This window comes from Erinaceus europaeus, chromosome 15, assembly GCF_950295315.1.
Source record: "Erinaceus europaeus chromosome 15, mEriEur2.1, whole genome shotgun sequence".
Lineage (NCBI taxonomy): Eukaryota > Metazoa > Chordata > Mammalia > Eulipotyphla > Erinaceidae > Erinaceus > Erinaceus europaeus.
This window is the reverse complement of record NC_080176.1, coordinates 45,795,225-45,812,638: the sequence shown is the minus strand read 5'-3', so window position 1 is coordinate 45,812,638 and position 17,414 is coordinate 45,795,225. Positions and strand designations below refer to the sequence as shown.

Sequence of the window (17,414 nt, the reverse complement as noted above, 5' to 3'; positions counted from 1 at the left end):
GCCGTCTCCCGGACCATAGTATGAATGAATCTTAGAGGGTTTGAGAATGAAGCTCAAGATTCCTCTGAAAGCGTCCTGACTCAGGAGAATTACAAAACCAAACTTTCTTCTAGAAAACTTGAACTAGTGGATGAAGGAAAGTGGGATATCTAGGCTCTATCCTTAGGTACATCCCTAGGCAAAAGAACAGTGAGTAAAATCCATTATTCTAAGCGCTTAGAATAGAGAAAGAAGCCTTAAATAAGCAGAGGTTTGGACCATTGCAAATCTGTACTAAAGCACATGGTTCTCTTCACATCAGACCCCCACTCCCTCTAACTCTCCTTTTGTCTCACTAAGACTTACAAGGAAAATAAGCTGGAGTTTGTTGCAAATCAAACAAAGTGTGGACACAGGCTACACTGACAAATAGATGTTTTCAGAGTGCTCTTTCCTCCTCAAACAACCAGTTATAGTCTGTATAAAATATGATGGTGCAACAAAAAAGCTATAGGGAGGGGGCCAGGTTGTGGTGCACCAGGTTAAGTGCACATAGTGTGAACCGCAAGGACCTGTGCAAGGATCCTGGTTTGAACCCCTGGCTCCCCACCTGCAGGGCGGTCGCTTTGCAGGCGGTGAAGCAGGTCTGTAGGTGTCTTATCTTTCTCTCCCTGTCTCTGTCTTCCCCTTCTCTCTGTCCTATCCAACAACAACAACAACAATAATGGAAAAAAGAGGATCACCAGGATTGGATTAATAGTGCAGGCAGCGAGCCCCAGAGATAACCCTGGAAAAAAAAAATGCCAGAGAGAGAGAATTGCACTAAGGCCATCTTTTTATTTAAATATTTTAGGATGTTACACAAATATAATCTTGCATGAAAAGAAGGAAAAACAAGTACAAATCAGCCTTTCAAAAGCACAATGGAAATATTTTAGAAAATGTGATTACATTATATACAGGTCTGCTCAAAGAGAAAGTTTAGTACCAGGCTTTGTATGAGTTTAGACGTCATATTTACATTTTCACACAGTAGCAATATTTGGTGCTCATTTGGTAAAATATTAACTATTCAATTTATAATGAAAAAAGGAACAGTCATTACTAAGTAGAGAGTAAAAACCAAAGATGACGGAAAGGTGGCCTTCATCTTGGCCAGACTTACAATGTCTGAAAATACTTGCTTTCTAAGCACACAGTCTGTGGGAACAAGAAGTGTAACTCTTTTGCATAACAATTCAAATCAACCATGTTTCTAAAAATGTGATACAAAAATATAATTTATTTGAAATAACAATGCATTCAAATTACATTTTTAAAAAAGAGATTTATTTATTTATTTATTTATTTATTGACTGTATGAGAAGAAGAGAGAGTGTGCTGGCCAGGCACTGCTGGGGATTGAACTTGAGGTTTCAAGGCTCACCTCCTATCTCCCAGGTCACTGCCCTGGAGCTAAAAATAGAATTTTTAAAGATTCTTTCCTATAGCAAAACCATTTGAAAAATCATAAAATTACATCATCTTTAAACTTTATGAAAACAACTTTGATGTGGAGAACATATATTATTATTGACAGGCATATGCACTTTTGAAACTTTAAATGCAACAATGCTTAGAGGTTTTAAGAAGCAGCAAACACATAATCTATTTAGGAGCAAAAACTTCCAAATAACTTTTCAAGAGGAAAGGTATGAATAATGCATACATTCAAATTAGTTATGTAGTTACTGCTCAAGCAGTAAGTCCTATTGGTCAATGATTTAAGACTTTGAGAATGGCTTTTAAATTCAGTTTAGTTCTGAAAGTACTTATTTTTATTTGGCAGTCATGTTAGGCACTGAAACTATAAAACAGTGAAATAGGTCTGACTCTTACCACAGTGGTTAATTTAGTTGTAGTAAGTTAGAAGACAATGGACAATAGTTTTTATTTTAATATGGAGAGGGAAGGGGGAGATAGAGAGGATGAGAGACAGAGGTCTCTCATCCTGCAGCCCTGCTTCACCATTCTCAAAGCTTTCCCTCTGCAGGTGGGGACTGGGGGCTTGAACCTGGGTCCTTGTGCATTGTAACATGTGTCCTCAACCAGGTGCGCCACCACCTGGCCCCAGGCATTTTTTAAAATTTTAATTGATAGTAGTTTATCACTACTATTAAAAAATAAAGTAAAATGATTTTATATTTATGGATTTTTTCCTGGATCAATCAGCTAACTATGAGGTCTTCACTTGTTCTCATGACTGCAGAGACAAAGGGATGACACTGTAAATCGTAAGCAGAAACTACACATTACAAAAGCATATAATGTGTGTGTGCACCATGCTGTTTCAAAAACTAAACAGTTTGGTGGAGATCAAAAAGCTTCTAGAGTTAAGGAAAAACAAACAGAACTAGTAACCAAGACTATGAGTTTGTCTTTAGAGAAATGAGTAGTGAGCTAGTAACCTGTGAGGTGCGGTCAAGTCCCAGTTACAGAACAGTGATTATAAACGTCAAAGAGGGCCCGTTGGTTTTGTGAGTGGCTCTGCTGTATCACTGCTGAAATGATATTCTGTTAAATTAGTAACTTCACAGTAGGCCTAGTCCCTTCTATTTAATCTGCTCTGGGAATGTTGCCTGACCATAAATTACTGAAATGCATATAAAACAGTCGAGTCATCATTTTATAACCAGGCAGCATTTCCAAAGTATGTTCCTGGAATTTGAGACAGGGAGGTCCTTTGCACTGAGTGACTGAGACAAGTTTAAGCTGAATGCCATGTGCATCTTTAGTCTGTAAGGCTCAGGACATGGCAAATTCCCCTTAAAACACAACCAGTTGCCTCAGGTTGTGCTGACTATCGTTTAGGAGAAGGCTCTCTGGACAGTACTATGCTTGGAGACTCTGGTTGAAGATGTGGTTACAGTAGCATGAGAATGACCTGAGTCTTCTAAATCCAAGCTTGGCAGAGTGTCAGGGACTCCAGTCCCAGAAACCATGGTCTTTCTGATCCTCACTGAGCTTTCAGCTGGGATCTGGTAACTGGATTGAGCAAGTGGAAAGGGGGCCCTTTCGGTCACTGTTACGTTCTTCCTTATTGCTGGACTGGGTATGGCCAGAGTCAACTGCCCACTTGGTGTGGGGGCAAGTAAGCTCTCTCTTTCCCTCACCATAACATACTCTCCATCTGGCAGAAGCTGAGTGCTTTCCAGAGGAATGGTTACATTCCCATTAGGTTGTATCACTCTCTCGGTTACCGTGACATTCCCTTCACTGGCATAATGTTGATCTACCAAGGTAGAAGCTGGAGCATATACCCGCTCCGTCACAATTAGGCTGGAGGGCTGTCTCGGGCCCAGGATCACAGCACCTCGGGGCAGAGTGGAGCCTGTGGCATAGGAAGTTTCTGTCACTATAACATTACCAGGAACCAGTGGGTCAGGAAGAGATGGAGAAACATTTTGACGCTGACTAGAAGACACAGACCTCTCAGTGACTATCTCCTGGGTTATTTGCTCTGAGTTGATTTCGTGTGAAGGTTTTGGAACTTGAACCCTCCCACTGGAAGCGTAGACATTCTCGGAATTAATCTTCCACTGCTCAGAGAGTGAATGAGAAGCTGCTTTCGCACCCATTTCTCTCAATGGTTTTGGCTCAGTTTCCATATCTGTATCTATTTTCTGACCCAGACAAACTTCAGCTAGTGTCTTGAATTTAAATCCCAAATCATCTAAGAAGTGATCGTCTTGCTCCCCTTCAATAAAGCTGCAACAGCCAATGGAACCATGTAGAGATGCAGTTTCTTCCTGAGAATAAACCAGAAGGCAGTCTCTGGCTGTGTGAATGTCATCCTTCTCAGAGTAGGAGGCTGCTTTCTAAAATGAAAGGAAGACAGGAACATCACTCGGGACACGTAACCTCACATGACAAGATTCAACATCTCCATCCCAAGCCATCAGCTCAATTATATGGACACATGAGAAAAACAGATTAAGGAACATCTGCTGATGCACATAATAAATGTTCTTTTTTTATTAAAAAGATTTTATTTATTTATTAATGAGAAAGACAGGAGGAGAGAGATAGAGGGAACCAGACATTAGTCTGATACATATGCTGCCAGGGATCGAACTCAGGACCTCATGCTTGAGAGTCCGATGCTTTAGCTACTGCACCACCTCCCAGACCACTTTAATATTCTTTTTTTTTTTTTCTAAAAAAAAAAAAAGAGCCAATATCAGGGGAAAACCAAGGCAGAGAGGATTATTTTAGATTAAATAAGATTAATTTAGTAGCTAGATAGAATTCCTGAACCTGGGCTGGAGAAATAATAGTAATAAAAGGCATTCTTGTGGTAATTGGCTAAACTGGAATGTAGAATGTGAATGTGACACTGTTGAGTTTCTTTTTTAAAAAATTTTTTATTACCTTTATTTATGTTGGATAGAGACAGAAATCAAGAGGGCAGGGGAGACAGAGAGAGAGAGAGAGAGACAGAGAGACATCTGCAGCACTGCTTCACCGCTCGTGAAGTTTTCTTTGTGTAGGTGGGGGTCAGGGGCTCAAACCCAGGTCCTTGTGCGTTGTAACATGTGCACTTAACCAGGTGTGCCAGCACCCGGCCCCTCACTGTTGAATTTCTAAATTTGCTCGCTGTACTATGCCACCATGACACAAGGTGCACATGGGGAACTATGTTGATATACTTATGTGTTTGCAGGGGAGAGAGAAAATAGGAGAGCAAATGGCTAATGTGAGCCAGTGTCGACAACTGGTAATTTGGGTAAAGTGCATATGCAGTTTATGATTTCAACCACGGACATGAAATGTTGAGACACTTGCAATGATTTCCAAATCAAAGGGCTGCACATACATCTACATACAAGACTGACCCAAACAGAACTGGATCAAAGAAGAAGGCAAGTGTATCCATAGAAAACAAACAGGGCAGCAGAGTAGAGCTTGGAAGCAAAAGAGAAAGGGGATGAGAAGTGGTTTTCTTGACACTGATGAGGTCCTCACATTCCTGTCAAACAAATCCTTGGCGGGTACTCAAGTGGTGTGAAAGAAGGGAGGGGAAAAAAAAAAAACTAAAGAAAATGTGAAAGCAGTCTGGTAATTTGCAACCAACAAGAAGGGACAGAGATGCATGCATCTCCATGGAAGTCCTAATGCTAATCCTCTCATGTCTCCTCTAGACGCTGACATCGTGACTCTGTCCAGCCTGCACAGGAGACATTAGCCTTGTTCTAAAGACAGGAAGCCAAGCAGCTTCTCCTTCATGGACACCTTAACTTCTTCCAGTCATCTTTCCTAATTGTTTTTTTTTTTTTTTTTTTGTGAGTCTCTTTAGTAAAAGCAAGTATTCTCACTGAGCAGAGAATGGCTAAGTGGATATCACAGAATCTGTATAGCCCATGCAATCCCACTCCTCCTGCTAGATCTGTTCTTATCAAGCAGGCTGCTGCTGAGGGGTTCTACCTCCTGGCATTAACTTTGGTCTGTGATTCCGCTAATGAAATATGAACACGTAAGTGGCTGCAGCTACAGGAACCACTACCTGCTTCTGCATTGTCTGGTTCACTGAACCCAAGGTACAAAGTCCCGTCTTAGCATGTATCCTGGAAATGCAAGCCACCGGGAGCACAACAGGCTGCGTCCACTGGTAAAAGCATGAATGGAAGTGAGAATTAAACCTGTGTGAGAAGTAAGACTCAGGGGTCAGCTGTTATCACTGCATAATTTAGTTAAGTGACTGACTCAGTTGATCAAAACTCTCTTTCCTCTTTGCTATAAACATTTTGTAACAACAACAACAACAACAAGCCCATCAAAACCCCACTGAGATCCAAAGCAATTATTATCCTTATGCCACATGCACATATAGTCTCCTCCCATCCAATACATAAAAACCAGCCTTCAGATGGGAGTTCCCAAGATGTGGCCAAAGAGTAACAATGACATGATCTGTCATGTAAATATGATCTGTCGAAAGATCATATCAAGAAAAAAAGGACAAAAACAATTATATATATTATAACAAATATATATCTGGAATCTCACAGCACAGCGTACAAAGTCTAAGGATCTGTTGTGTACCAATGGATGTGTGGAAAATGGCAGGCAGAACTTTGTGGAGTAGAGGCAGCTCGATTTCCAAGCTGCACCTGCTGCCTGGGGAACCATCTTGATTTGTAGATACCGAGTGTGGGGCAGCAGCTGGTTGAGGGGTGGGAGGAGGGAGAACAGGCAATAGGACAGTCAGAGACCACAGTGCTGTCTGAAAAAGGCAGGTACAGTAAGAACCAGAGCTGGAGAAAACAACTCCGAATAGGAGTAGGAAAAGAAACCTTGAAACCATATCTAATCACCCACCATCCACCATGGGTGTATCCTAGTCCAAACCAAGTAAACAAGAAAGGTGCTTCTCGTCCTGCCACAGCACCACAAAAATGCAGAAACTACATCCAAAAAAGGGGGGAATACAAACATTCATCTCCTTAAGGATTATGAAAACATGTTTGATTATGATTTCATAAAGTTAATTCTGAAGGCAATTCAGAACTCCAAACATAACATAAAATGCAATTTAAGGAATCTTAAGACCCATTCACTAAAGAACTAAGAATTTCACAGAGAGCTCTGAGAAGAAATATTGGAGCTCTAGGTTCATGATTAGTCAACAATGTGTTTGGCTCTATATATTAACTCTTCCTTCAGCCACCAGGTTCCAGATGCTACCATGATGCCAAACAGAATTCCCTGGGCAGACGACCCCACCAGTGTGTCCTGCAGCCCTGCTTCCCCAGAGCCCCGCCCCACTAGGGAAGAGAGAAGACAGGCTGGGAGTATGGATTGACCTGGCAACGCCCATCCATGTTCAGCGGGGAAGCAATTATAGAAGCCAGACCTTCCACCTTCTGCACCCCATAATGACCCTTTGTCCATGCTCTCAGAGAGCTAAAGAATAGGAAAGTTATCAGGGGTCGGGCGGTGGCGCAGTGGGTTAAGCACATGTGGTGCAAAGCACAAAGACCGGTGTAGGGATCCCGGTTCGATCCCCCGGCTCCCCACCTGCAGGGGAGTCGCTTCACAGGTGGTGAAGCAGGTCTGTAGGTCTCTATCTTTCTCTCCCCCTCTCTGTCTTCCCCTCCTCTCTCCATTACTCTCTGTCCTGTCCGGAAATGAACAACATCAACAATGGCAATAATGGTAACCACAGCGAGGCTACAACAATAAGGGCAACAAAAGGGGGAAAAAATGGCCTCCAGGAGCAGTGGATTTATGGTGCAGGCACCAAGCCCAGCAGTAACCCTGGAGGGAAAAAAAAAAAAGAATAGGAAAGTTATCAGGGGAGGGGGTGGTACACGGAGTTCTGGTGGTGGGAAATGTGTGGAGTTGTACCCCTCTTATCCTATGGTTTTTGTCAGTGTTTCCTTTTTATAAATAAAAAGTAAAAAAAAAAAAAATACTGGAGCTAAAAGATAGCCTTGAGAGAGGTCTTGTATCCAGAATGAACTACCCTGAGGATAGATGAGAAAACTAGAAGACAAAACTATCACACTCTCAGAGAATGAAAAAGTTGAAGAAGAAAGGTTTAGAAAAACGAGAGCTTGTTTTGGAGGTTCTAGCAGGGGAGCACAGCTACTTCTATACCCTCGACCGAAGACCAGTCCGTCTCTATTTGGGGAAAGCCGTCCTCTTCAACCGAGTGCGCAGCTTGGGGAGGGATGCACATGGAGCAGTGAGGGAGGAAGGGGACACCCGCTTAGCCAGCCAGATCAGCCGAATCAACCCTGGCGATCAATGGGGTAACAGATGTCGCAGCCAGATCGCCCTCACATCCGGTTTCAAGGAAACTTTTCACATCTGGGAAATGGTCAAAAGATAGATATAGTAGAAGCTGAAAGGAAGCCCAACTTACTGAACTCAAACAACTCCAAGAAATATCGTAGTAACATTGTCCAGAAGTAAGGTCAAGGAAGAAATATTGCAAGCTGCAAAGGAAAGGAAGATGCTGACCTACAGAGTTAGAATCATCAGGCTCTCATCAGATTTTTCAACACAAACCTGAGAAGCAAGAAGGGAATGGAATGCCATTTTTACAATATTAAAAAATAACAATTATTAACCACGTATACCATATCCTGCCAAACTATCCTTCAAGTATGAAGGATAAATCAAAAGTTTCCCAAACACAGAGAAGCTGAAGGAATTCATCACCAACAACTCTGTCTTGCAAGAACTATTGAAAGGAGTACTGGAAGAAAAGTAGTAAAACAACTAACTCCAAGGTAGGTAACTCTAACTCCAAGGTAGAATATAAACAGAAACTCAGATAATAGCAACAACAAGAGTAAACATATAGGAAAAGGGAGGGCAGAAAGGACAGAGTGATGTGACCAATGTCAGCAAACCAAAGCCAGCCATCAAAGACTCAGACAGCCGAACAGAAACTCTTAAATCTCAATCTTTTCCTCACCTTCACTGAAACAGAAAGGAAACTGTTGGGTGGGATAGGTCAAGAGAAGAAAGATGAATATAGGATCACTCTGCATGTAGGTGGAATTTAGGAGACAGAATTAGGAAGTGGGGGAACAAGGGATGAAAGTCAACTGGGAAAGGGCAGTGGGAGGGGTACTGCAGCAAGGCAGGTACTCTGGGGAGGGAAAGGAATAAGGGGGTCTAGGAGGACGGGGTCTGGGGACAAAACACCTTTTATACAGAATGGGGAAATCATCCATGTGTGTAAACAGATACACCGTAATTCGTTAACCCCTCCCTAATAAAATGACACAAAACAGAACAAAAAAACCAGCCTTTACCTCAGTGACGTAACTTCTTAAGTATTCTTCGCTCACTGCGGCAGCAGCTGCTCCGCTTCCAATGATGTCTCTGGAAGACCCGGGGACTCTGGCGCTCCTTGTGTTTTCAGTGGCGCTGATGGCTCCTGCTGTTCCTGCAAAGTGGGCAGCCCCACCAGTCAGAAGATTCCTGTGTTCCTCCCATCTTCCGTCCATCTCTGACATTTCGTGCTGCCCCTTGGTATAGGAAGCAGAACTGCTTCCTTTCACGGTGGTGTCCTTGCTCAGCATGCCTCCAATTCCATTGCCTATGGCGAGACTCTCTCTGTGATCTGCTACCAGCATCGATGGCACAGCCTGTGAGACCAAATACAGTTGGGGACTGAGTCAGAAGGATGGAGTAAGAGCAGAGAAGCTGAGAAGGGAGTAAGAAGGCAAGGAAGGAGAGGTCTTCGGGGTGGAATCGTTACTGTTTGAGATGAGCAAAGATCTCTATTCTAGGTTCCTGTTTGCTCAGCTGATTATAGCACAAGGTGAAAACAAAAACATTTAAAATAGGGTCGCAGCTCATTTACTCTTTTGGCATCAATGCCATTTCAAGTTTCCTCTAGTGTCTGATGTCTTCTTCGAGGGAGGGTGCCTGCTTTTGAAGAGCTTGTACTCTGCTTTTCTAACTAAACACATGGCCAGACCAAATAAGTTTTTTTTTTTTTTTCTTTTCCCAGCCCTACACTGCTATTGCCTAAAATATTGGCTAGTGTGATTTCAAGCAGAACGAGCTTCTGGGAAGTGGTCTAAGAAACAAGTTCTTCATTTTTCTTTTATGTGACAATCAGAATGTGGTGAGTGAGAGCAGCCAGTGTCTGCAGCCAGAGCTGGGAAACGGAACTCTTACACGGAGGGGTGAGAAATGAGCAGCCTAGACCCACACTGTAGAGAAGTCATAGCTTTGGTCTTGGCCTGTTCACTTTTATATTGAAGTCTCTGCTACCGTGAGATCTCTGGTACATGACTCTACTGCAGAGAAGAGACAGTAGAGAGGCAAACGGGATCACTTTCCAACTGTCATGGAGATCATGGACTTCACATCGCCAACCTGCTTCTGGTAAAAGATGGGGGAAGGGGTGGAAATAGAGAGGTTTGGGGGGGTATTAAGGGGAGAAATTGAGAACCATCTGGTTGAGATTTAACATTGGGACAAAAGCTTCCTTAATTTTTTTTTTTTTTAATTTGATAGGGTAGAGAGAGATTGAGAGGGGGAAGTGGGGAGACAGACAGGGAGAGAAAAAGAGACACACCGGACACACTGTTTCACCACTTGGGAGGCTTCCCCCCATTCCCGGAGATGGGGACTGGGGGCTTGAACCTGGGTCCTTGCACATGGTAACGTGTACTCAACCAAGTAAGACCCTGAGACAAAAACTCCCACAGCACCACACATTTTTTTTTCTCCTGACCTTTGTTACAAATTTCCCATGTCACTACTTGACCCTTTTCCAGTATTCTTTCTGTCACAGTAGAGCAAAATCAACTCCATGTTGCCCTAGCAACAGTACAAAGTATATTGCTGTTTGAACCTTTTGTTCAACAAAGGCACATGAAAGAAATCTCTCTCCCTCCTTGCCCTCTCTTTCTCTTTTTATTTATTTTACCAGAGCTGAGCAGTGGTGTGGGGGGATTGAACCTGGGAATTCAGAGCCTCGGGCATCTTTGCAAAACCATTATGATGTCTATCACCAGCCTGAATGAAATCTCTAGTGACCATCTTACTCTCTTGTGATCTAAAATGTGAGACACACATTTCAGAGGCCCCTCTAAAATTAGAAAGGAAGATGAGTCCCCTGGGCGTCAGCCCCTCTGACCTTGTCTTCTGGCGGTGCCCCTTCGTTGTTCCAGGGATGCAGCATCTCAATAGTGCCAGGAATGGGGGCAAAGCCCTTGGTGCCCTTCCCACAGGGACACATCAGCAGTAAGAGTGGAATAACTGGGCAGAAGCAAAACGGAAAACAGAAAGACGAGTCTTTAATATATATTGTTTCCCTCTGGAATTTGCCTAGCGGGTCGTGAAGTTTAGACTTCTTCCATTTTACATGCTTAGTTTTTCTTTTTTCACCCAGTTCCAGTCTCACTCAGCTGCCTTTGGGTGAGTTATACGAGCCTGAAGGTGGATAAAGGAGTCTCATGGGTTCCAAAGCCTGGTCCATCACCAAGAGGCTGCCAGTGGCCACTGAGTGAAATGCTACAACTGGACTCAACTGGATTTAAGGCATCGAAACCAACTTAAAGTCTTAATTTTTTTTTTCTTCTATGCCACTTATTATTTATTTTGGTGCTAGGGCTTTGCACCTGTATGATTCCAGAGCTCTCGGCAGACTCTTGGTGATGGACCAGGCTTTGGAATATCTTCTGCACCCCATAATGACCCTGGGTCCATACTCCCAGAGGGATAAACAATAGGAAAGCTATCAAGGGAGGGGATGGAATACAGAGTTCTGATGGTGGGAACTGTGTGGTATTATACCCCTCTTATCCTATGGTCTTGTCGGTGTTTCCATTTTATAAATAAAAGTTAGAAAATTTTTGAGTATCTGTCTCCTGAGACCCCACGATACTGCTTCTGTGTTCATGAAGTCTCCCTGGTAATGTGCCTGGTGTTCCCATGTGGTGCTAGGGGTTGGGACCTGGGCTCCCAGGATAGAGAAGTCGGTGCTCTATCAGTAATCTAGCTTCTGGTCTTACCAATTTAATTTCTAATACCAGAAATATCATCACTCAGAAAAAATGAGTACCTCTTAAAAATCAGAAGCTTCTACAGAAAAAAAAAGTTAATATATCCAAATATTCCAGGACACTGGAACCTTATCAGTACTGCACTTTGAAGCTTAGGATAAGGCCTCACTGAGTTTCCAATGAACCCTGGAGCTGTCTAAGGACTATTTTCTAAAATGGTTACATTAAAGACTCTTGGAACATAGTCCACATTTCATTTTGAATTAAAAGCTTCCTGCATAAATTCTCCTCTGGCTTCAGGGAGAAATGAAGGCCAGGGATGGCCCCTTGATCACCGCAGTGAAGAGGAAACTCTAGGGGGTTGGGTGGTAGCACAGTGGGTTAAGCGCACATGGGGCAAAACGCAAGGACCTGTGGAAGGATCCTGGTTCCAGCCCCTGGCTCCCCACTTGTGGGGGGAGGCGGTTGCTTCACAAGCAGTGAAGCAGGTCTGCAGGTGTCTATCATTTTCTCCTCCTCTCTTTCTCCCCCCACTTCTTGATTTCTCTCCGTCCTATTCAACAAGGATATCAATGACAACAATAATAACCACAACAATGATAAAAAAAAAAGAGTAAACTGTATCATCCGCAGTCTACCTAAATTAGCTTTCATTCCCTCTTCCACTGGGCAGCTGGCAAAGATGAACTGTCTCTGCTCCCTAGAGTCTATGTTGGATAGTTGATAAAATTGAAACTACAGCTACTGCACATGGAAATAAACCAACAACAATTCAACATCAATCCCAATTAATGCTTATCAAGTATCTGCCACATTCTAAATTAATCCTGGCAGTGCCAGGGATCATTGAGTTAAAGTTGTAGTTCCCGCTCTAATCCCTACCTATAAACTTGGTAAGCTGAGTCAAATCATTTACCATAATGTCTGTACTTTCGGTCATCAAATCAACAGGATGGTATAAAAGTAAAAAGTGCTGAGTGTTGTCTTAAAATTCTATGGAAAATTGAGTGTTGAGTGCTAGTCATTCAACAGAACATCTACTAATGACTCTGACAAGTGAGTATGAGCACTAAGTGAGTATGAGCACTAAGTTGCCAAATACAGCAGTAATACTGTGTGACCCTAGTTTGCAATCCTTTTGAAACTGTTCCTTTCTGACATGGTCCTTGGGCAAAGGGCAAAGGGCAAAGGGCAAAGGAGTGACTGAACTACTTACAAGAACGTCTTCTTTTTTTTTTTTGGTCTGTGTGGGGAAACTAACAGTTAATATGGTAAAACTGAATATCAAATCCCCACTCCGCTGGCCTTCGAAATATTTAAACATAGTTAAGATCAGTAGATTTTGTTCTAGGAGGAGCCATGGTCCAGGAAGCAGATCTTCTCACTGATTGCTTCCATACCTGGTTATTCTGTTCCCCACTTGAATAAATAGCAGGAAAGCAGTTTTGCTTCATGCTAAAAACTGCTGTAACAGAGTGTGGTTGCCTGTGGCCCCAGACAGTTCACATGTTCAGCTTCACTCTGTCCTTTCATGGAAGGAGACGTGGGGTTTTTGGACAGTATGTAGGCAAGCAGCTGCCTACAATTGTTGTGAAGCACAGTAGTGCTCAGAGTCTGACCACCTCATGAGCAGACAAGCCAAGTAGGGGACTGAAAGGTGAAATTCTGATCAGTTCAATGCACAAAGCAAGCATCAAATGACAGTGTGTAAAATAACCTGCCACCCATAATCCTATTCATGCAACAAATCTTTTCTGAGTGCTGACTTTATGTAGATACTGTTCCAGGCCCTGGAAATACAGTCATGGAAGTCAAACATCATCTCTTCATCACAGAGCTGACAAAAACAGGGATACCAACACTCAGACATGCGCAAGAACTTTGCTTATCAATCCAGGGAAGACAAAATTCTGAAGTGTACTATGATAAGCCTTGATGAATTAATAATAGTCTCTGTTTTATGACTAAAAGTACAGGCATAATAGTAAATGATTTGATTAATCTTACCATTATTTATAGATCGAAAAATTATTGTTCCTTGACTAACCTCCTAAGTGGGGTAAAGAATAATTGTAAAATTAATGGCCACTAGAGCACAAAACACTTGAAGTGTGCTTCTGTCACTAAAAGAGCTAAAAAGTGGCTCTAAGTAAGGGGTGAGAGGGATGGAACACTTACGTAGCAACAGCAGAAACGCAAAAATCATGATGGCAATCGCTGCAGGTCCTAGGCCCACGTAGGAGTCACGCAGTGCTCCCACACAACCACTGCTATCCAGACACTTACAAACTGTGAGTGTAAGAATCTGCTTTTCAGGGCAACTGAAGCCTTGGCTGTCGGAAATCAGGAAAGGGATCTCACTTCTGCCAATCTTTAGTTCCTTTTGTTGAAGTAACACACTAGTACCTGTAAGAGCAGGAGGCCAAAGGGGGGCTGGGAATCAATTAATTATCAAGGAGGTAAGATTTAACAATGGAAATACTGTTTAAATGCAAATAGTACTGAACTGTAGCTGAGTGTTTAGTCTTGTTTAACTGCTCTGTTGCTTCTTAAACCAGTCAGTCTAGACACCCCTACAAGACACTATTTTTCAGTAAATGCCACTTTATGCTGCCACTGCCTTTTTGTTTCAGACTGTAGCCAGAGATGCCAACCCTGAAATGTCAGCATTCCAACTCCAATACTCGGGTGAAACCTTTCCTAACACTTGGGGACTACCTAGTTCCATTTCAGATCACACAATATCTAACAAAGTCACAGATGAGGGCTAGGTATTGGTGCACCTGGTTAAGTGTACCTATTACCAGGCTCAAGGACCCAAGTTTGGGCTCCCACTCCCCACCTTCATGAGCAGTAAAGCAGGTCTGCAAGTGTCTGTCTTTCCCTTTCTCTATCACCCTGTCCTCTCTCAATTTCTCTCCATCCTATCTAATAAAATTCAGGAAAAAAAAACACACCCAACAATGGCTGCCAGGAATGGTAGATTCATAGTGCCTACACCAAGCCCCAGCAATAACCCTAGAGGCAATAAAAACAAATCAACAACAAAAATGAAGTTGCAGATATTAGATATAGGCTAGTGCCTAGAGTAATGGGTATAGCCATGTATCCATGAGTTATTGGCAACTATACACCTCAAATCATTTGATTAGTGATTCCTATAATAATAATAATAAACTCAGAAATTCCGCAGAATGGCCTAAAGAAGGCACCATAAATTTTCTAGTCAAATATGTATTACTTAGGCTAGACACTCTCCAATCCTATACCCTACTTCACCTACCTCAATCACTCTATCTGCTCAACTTTACACAAAAGAAAGTAAGATACATCACTTAATCTCTTCTTACAGCATTAGCATTGTTGTCAGCCCTTGGTCTTTAGAAGAAATATTCTATATAATTGGCCAAGAGATATACTGGCAAAAATACAGAACAACTCAAGAACAATTTTTGTCCCTATGCAACCTTTATTAGCATCATCAAACAAGTAAATGAAGTACAGCTTGAGGCTAACTTAGACTCCACATCCTTAGGTGTATTGCCTCCCTAACTTGAGGCCAGACCCCATAAACCTAATACCAGTTTGGATGCAACAAATGACAATGCTGTAAAATCTGGGGGAAAGTAGACTTGTCAGATAAAGAAGGGATAAGGGCAAGAGACTGGCTCACTTAACCTTGGTCTTGTTGGTCACTACCAGGTCATCCCCATCACCTAGGGGTCTAGTCAAGGAATCCTTGGATTCCCCTATAGATAAAATGGGCCTATACCAGTATTAAATCCCTCTCTCCAACAATACTAGTCACTTCCATCCAGAAAAATCAACATAGGCCCTTTTGAGGGCCTCTCCAGACCTTTCCCTCAATATGAAGTAGCAATGGTAGGGTGTGCCCCACTTTCAGAGGGGAGGCTGGGTCACCCTACTCTGACACTCAATGAAGATTGGTCCTGACATGACTGCAGCCTAGAATGTTTCCAGATGTGACCATGGACTAACTTCAAGCTCAGACTAACAGGGACTCAGAGGTTATACAGGCTCCTGTGGTAAATATGAATAGACATGTGCCTTAGGTCAGAGAGATGTGGTAAATAATTAATTGTATTTATATTTTTTCTTCAAGTTTAGAAGCTACTCTCTGTCCTAATCCATCCGGCGTCTAGTTCTATTCTCAACTCTGACACCATCTTCCCAGGTAGTATTTCTAGTCCACCTCCATGTTAGTTATCAAGCTCAAACAAAAATTACTTGTCCTAGTCCCCTAGGAACATACCTAGAATAGACTTCCTAGCTTCTTTACACACTAAGATCACTATTCTCATCTGCTCTATTCCTACTTTTTGGTTCCTGTCCATCAAATATTTTGTCCTGCTTTATATCTTACTGCCTTTTAGCCACCAAGTTGCAGATGCTACTATAATTCTATCCTCAACTCCCTAGGCAGATGACCTCACCACTGTATCCTGGAAACTCACCTCTCCTGAGCCCTACCCCACTAGGGGAAAGACAGATACAGGTGGGGGGCATAGGTTAACCTACCAATATCTATGTCCAGCAGAGAAGCAATTACAGAAGCCAGAACTCCTTCCTTCTGCACCCCCAAAAGACTTTTGGTCCATATCCAGAAAGAGAAATGTTAAGAGGAAGATGACCAAAGGGTTCTGAACCCCAGTTCTACCAGATCACAGAATTTTGTAATGAGAAGTCTTAGTTTTTGTCCTGTCACTGAGAGGGATGAGGATCTGGAGAACACCTAAGGAATTCAGGCACTGTTTCTCTTATCTGAGAGTGAAGAGAGAAAAGAAGGACACCTACAAACTGCAATAGGTATAGAAGTGACTTAGAAAGGTAGTGAAGGCAAGGGCTTAGAAATGAGTAAAAATGTGTATCCACTTCCACACGGGGTCAGCCATCTTTGATCAAATGGTCCATGTGCTTCTCTGCTGTGTCTTTTCATTTTCCTGATTAAAGGCTTAAAATAATGGGGCTGGGGAAAGCCCTAAGAGAAATATTTAGATAGAGATGGTGGTTGGGGGAAGCCTTTAACAACTGAATAAAAATCACCAATTGGAAAAAATCATGGGACATATACTCAGTGGTGTACTGCTTACTTATACTGTCTCCTTTGGGGCAAGCTGAATGGAACTGGTGTGATTATGCTTAGTGAGGTGAGGAAGGAATTCCTGGTGAAGAACAAATACAGGATGATTTCACTCATATGTGGAATATAGAGAACTTAAACTCATAAACTTGAAAAAAGAGAGAAAAATAAAGACCACATATAGGTAGTCAACCCATATCTATGACCTTAGAAGAATTACGGTGGTTAGCACTGGAAAAGTGGGGGGGCACAGAACTTTGTTGGTGGGAGTGGTGTGGAATTATACCCCCACTATCTTAAAAATCACTATTAAAAATATACATAATACAAGTTAAAAAGACAGCCTCTACTACAAAGAGTTTAGATAGCTATCATGTTTCATATTTAAACATGCAGCCCAATTAGGTGGCTTACTTTCATGGCGTACTATTTTCCATTTTTCTCCTGTTCCTGGTGGCTTGTCAATGATGGAGAAACTGAAGGGTCCACTGTATTTAGGCCCATCCAGGTCCTCTGCAGTCACGTTCACAAACTGCACGTCATCACAAATGTTATGCACAGGGTTGACCAGTGTGGGGCAGTTGTCATTTATGTCTTCCACATTGATAGCAATGGTGCCAGTGATAGTTTTTCTAGGATAATCTTGAAAATAAGAAATAAGAATGGTAGATCCTGGTTATATTGTCAACATAGTTTGGACATAGTTTGAATTCTCTTACCAATCTGGTAAGGAAAAGGGACAGCGAATTAGGGCTTAGATATATTCATAAATATTCAAGAATAAAAATTCTGGATAATGTTTTTTAGTCAGATCCAGT

At 42.3% G+C, this 17,414-nt stretch overlaps 1 protein-coding gene across 2 annotated transcripts in view; it reads right to left on the bottom strand.

The window, feature by feature from the left end:
• Positions 1-791: 791 nt before the first annotated feature.
• Positions 792-17,414, bottom strand: part of DSG2 (desmoglein 2) — a 53,093-nt gene continuing 36,470 nt past the window's right edge. Inside the window, exons 11-15 of one of the 2 annotated variants that reach the window (XM_016187201.2) lie at positions 17,011-17,238; positions 13,674-13,901; positions 10,628-10,749; positions 8,787-9,122; positions 792-3,836 (exon numbers count right to left, since the gene is read on the bottom strand). In XM_016187201.2, the coding sequence (XP_016042687.1) occupies positions 2,826-3,836; positions 8,787-9,122; positions 10,628-10,749; positions 13,674-13,901; positions 17,011-17,238 (1,925 nt within the window). In that variant the 3' untranslated portion in view covers positions 792-2,825. The remainder of the gene's footprint in view (positions 3,837-8,786; positions 9,123-10,627; positions 10,750-13,673; positions 13,902-17,010; positions 17,239-17,414) is intronic. The other variant, XM_060173659.1, reaches the window with a different exon arrangement.